At 43.9% G+C, this 3,715-nt stretch overlaps 1 protein-coding gene across 1 annotated transcript; it reads right to left on the bottom strand.

Moving 5' to 3' along the window:
• Positions 1–754: 754 nt before the first annotated feature.
• Positions 755–2,642, bottom strand: LOC122485252 (C-C motif chemokine 4). The gene is made up of 3 exons (XM_043583747.1): positions 2,309–2,642; positions 1,684–1,798; positions 755–1,137 (listed from the first exon to the last, which is right to left on the bottom strand). The coding sequence occupies exons 1-3, from the start codon at positions 2,382–2,384 to the stop codon at positions 1,050–1,052; spliced, it is 279 nt and encodes a 92-aa protein (XP_043439682.1). The 5' UTR covers positions 2,385–2,642; the 3' UTR covers positions 755–1,049.
• Between the last annotated feature and the right edge of the window lie 1,073 nt (positions 2,643–3,715).

Below are 3,715 nucleotides of genomic sequence, written 5' to 3'. Positions count from 1 at the left end.
ATGGATGAAACTAGAGGGTATTATGCTAAGCGAAATTAGTCAGTAAGAGAAAGACAGATACCATATGACTTTACCACATGTGGAATTTAAGATACAAAACAGATGAACATAAGGGAAGAGAAGCAAAAATAATATAAAAACAGGGAGGGGGACAAACATAGCATAAGAGACTCTTAAATACAAAGAACAAACTCAGGGTTGATGGAGGGGTTGTGGGTGGGGGGGATGGGCTAAATGGGTAAGGGGCACTAAAGAGGACACTTACTGGGATGAACACTGGGTGTTGTTATACATAGGGGATGAATTACTGGAATCATTATTGCACTGTATGCTAACTAACTTGGATGTAAATTAAAAAGTAAATAAATAAATAAATAGGGGCGCCTGGGTGGCTCAGTCGGTTAAGCATATGACTTCAGCTCAGGCCATGATCTTACTGTTCATGAGTTTGAGTCCCCTGTCAGGCTCTGTGCTGACACCTCAGAGCCTGGAGCCTGCTTCAGATTGTCTCCTTCTTTGTCTGCCCCTCCCCCACTTGCGCGTGCTCTCTCTTTCTCTCTCTCAAAAATGAACATTTAAATAAATAAATAAATAAATGAGAGTGTTGAATGAGGTCATGTCTTTAGACATTTTAGCCCAATGAAGCATTCAGTAATTGCTCATTCTTACTGTGTTTGGAAACTAGTTTGTCCCTATTCATAATACCAGGCAATATCCTTCACCCCAAATCAAAGTAAAATGCAAAGAAATTGTCTACATTTTTAAAGAAATTTTATTTTGAAAACACATGGAATCAGCTGCATTATCCATATGTCTACAATACCAGAGAAAGAGTAATGGTGGACCATCCCCATAGGGGACAAGTATCCTTTGGCAAAACAAATAATAGAAACGACTCCAAATACAATAATACAGCACGTGATACGATTAAATTAAGAGAAGGAACGGACTACTGAGAAGAGCATGAGCGTGGAGAAGATGTGTCTCACTGAGAAACGTCCGACTCAGGTGACCTTCCCTGGATACCTCTTGCACCTGGACTGGAGCGCTCAGTTCAGTTCCAGGTCATCCATGTATTCCTGGACCCAGGAGTCACTGGGGTTAGCACAGACTTGTCTGCCCCTTTTGGTTTGGAATCTATGGAACAAAGAATGGACAGATTAGAATCCCATGGGACCTTGCCTGTAGTAGACAACTTCCTTTGCTTGACCATGGTTCATGTTGGACAGCTCTAATAGATGGGAAACCCTTCCTAGAGTGGTGCTAGAACTAGACTCCTTTTACTTCTACTCTGGATTTAGCTCCATTTTCTGGGTTGCCCAGATTAGGAACAAATGAGTTTTGCAATTAATATGGATACATCTCCCCATTCATTCTCTATTGCCCTTAACGGGACTTTTCCACATGTTTTTCTAAGCATGGTTTAAAAAATCAGCCCACATTTCCTGCCATCTTTTTTACTTTTCCTAGTTTCCTGGCCTTCCTCCTCCAGAAACTCCCTTCCTCTCCCTTGGCTCCCACCTAGTCCCTCCACAACTCAACAGGTGACTTCATGACTTGATCTTCACTGACTTCTGGGAGAGCTTCATTCAGCCCTGAGAACTGCCTCCTCCCCCAACAAGTTCCCTTTCTAATCCTGCCTTCACCCTTGCTTCTCAGAGCAGCCCCAGGGTTGATACTCACACCACAGCTGGCTGGGAGCAGAGGCTGCTGGTCTCAAAGTAATCCACTACAAAGTTTCGAGGGAGCTTCCGCAGGGCGTAAGAGAAGCAGCAGGCGGTGGGAGGGTCTGAGCCCACTGGAAAGAAAGGCAGGGGTAAGATAGAAGTTCTACAAGGACCTGTTAATTTTGGCTTCTAATCATAAATATTCGGTGGCCATCTCTGTAGAGCTACCAGATCCCAAAATATGGTACCTTGTATCCAATCCCACCCACCGTAAGTAGGAGTCTTATTCTAAATAGAAGATTGTAAGAGAATGTCATGAAAGAATTCTAGAAGATTGGAGCTGGATTGAGTCTTGGGGCATGTGTATAACTTCCTTCATTTTACAGATGGGGAAACCGAGGCACAGAAAGAGACAGGAACTTACTTAAATTAGTCTACTGGTTACTATTTCTTAAGAAAACAGGAAATTGACTATTACTGACTGTTTACTAGATTCTACATTTAATAGCAGGCTACTTGGAAACCTTCCCAGCTCCCTTTTGTCCAATCTCTAGATGCCACTGTTAGATCAGCCCTAACTAGAAAAGTCAGCACTACCTACATCATGACTCTAGAAGTAATGGCTGGAAGAGTAGACTTACTTGGTGCTGAGAGCGTCGGGGAGCAGAAGGCAGCCACTAGCACAAGGAGAGAAAGGACAGTCACACAGAGTTTCATGGTCTCGGCAGAGGAGAGGCTTTCCTGGAGCTGAGACTGCAGAGCCCAGAAGCTTCAGAACCCAACTGTGCTCTGTGCTGATACTGAGTTGGGAACCCCTCTTTATAGGAACTCTGAGGCCTGGGACAGAGTGGTAGGCACAGGCAGGCAATGGAATTTCCAGGGTAGAGATGATGTCATGGTGCCAATAAGGAAACTGAAGCTAGCTGAGAGTGAGGAGCTCTTCACAACTTCTCTTCCCCAGTGTTATGTTATCACGGAGGAGTGGGGGGAGGAAGGGAGAAGAAGTGGGCTGTACCATAGAGGGAAGTGGTACACCAAAGACAGCAATCAAGACTGTGGAGAGAATTGCAAACCCAAGAGGAAGGATGAAACATTCACACCTACCAGAAGAGGCTTGTAGATGAGAACCATGCTGCTCTTGGTGGTTGGCACCTTCAGAAACTGGAGGCTTCATGACAGTCTTTCCAGGGCTTCTGCAAGCCTGGCCTTAAGAATGAAAGGGCAGCCAAGACTCCATGTACTATTCCTGGGCCTCCTTCTGCTGAGCTGAGTGACTTTAGTGTCCTGTATGTTTCCCTGAGCATAAATAAAGAGTCCAGCATTGAGTGCGCAGAAGGACCCAGCAGAGCAACTCAGAAACATTTATAGGTTCTACTTTTTGGAGATTTACTATGGGCCAGGCACTGGCCAAGCTGTCACATACACATGACACTAACCCTACAATAACCCTGAGCAGGAATGTAATTATTCACCTGGGGCAATGAGGATCACAGAGCAGAATTCACTATATCCAGGCTTCATAGCTGTTAAGTGGCAGTACCAAGATGTGAACTGTGATTCATCTGATTCTAAAATCCATTTTATTTCCACTGTTTTGCCTCCAGGACAAATATAAAATGTGACCACAATGAGAGAAAATGTTGACCACTAGGGGCCATGCCACACACAAAGACCCATCTTATTAGGCTGAAATCAGAAAAGGGGTTTGGGTCAGTCTGTCCTAGAACAAGAAGGAAACAGAAAAGAAATAAAGATTTCGGTATGTTTGCTTGGACTGACAATAGAAAAGGATAAAAGTTCAGGAAGAATCAAGTTTGGAAGACCCAGATAAAGAATGTTCCTCTAGTGTAAAAATGAGATTGGATATACCTAGCAATGAGCTTATCCATGTTAAGGATAAAATGTGTAATGTAAGCACATGGGTGTTCCCCAAGCATCCATAGGGAATTTCTTGCATCCATGTAAATCCTTGCCTTGTTGGGAAGCTGCTGTTGACCTGCAGGTGACCACCTGAAGTTTACAAAGACCAGGAATACAGTAATGCATTG

The sequence above is a fragment of the Prionailurus bengalensis genome, chromosome E1 (genome assembly GCF_016509475.1).
Source record: "Prionailurus bengalensis isolate Pbe53 chromosome E1, Fcat_Pben_1.1_paternal_pri, whole genome shotgun sequence".
In the NCBI taxonomy this organism is placed as follows: Eukaryota; Metazoa; Chordata; class Mammalia; order Carnivora; family Felidae; genus Prionailurus; species Prionailurus bengalensis.
The sequence above is the reverse complement of the archived record's forward strand: the minus strand, read 5'-3'. Positions and strand labels throughout refer to the sequence as shown.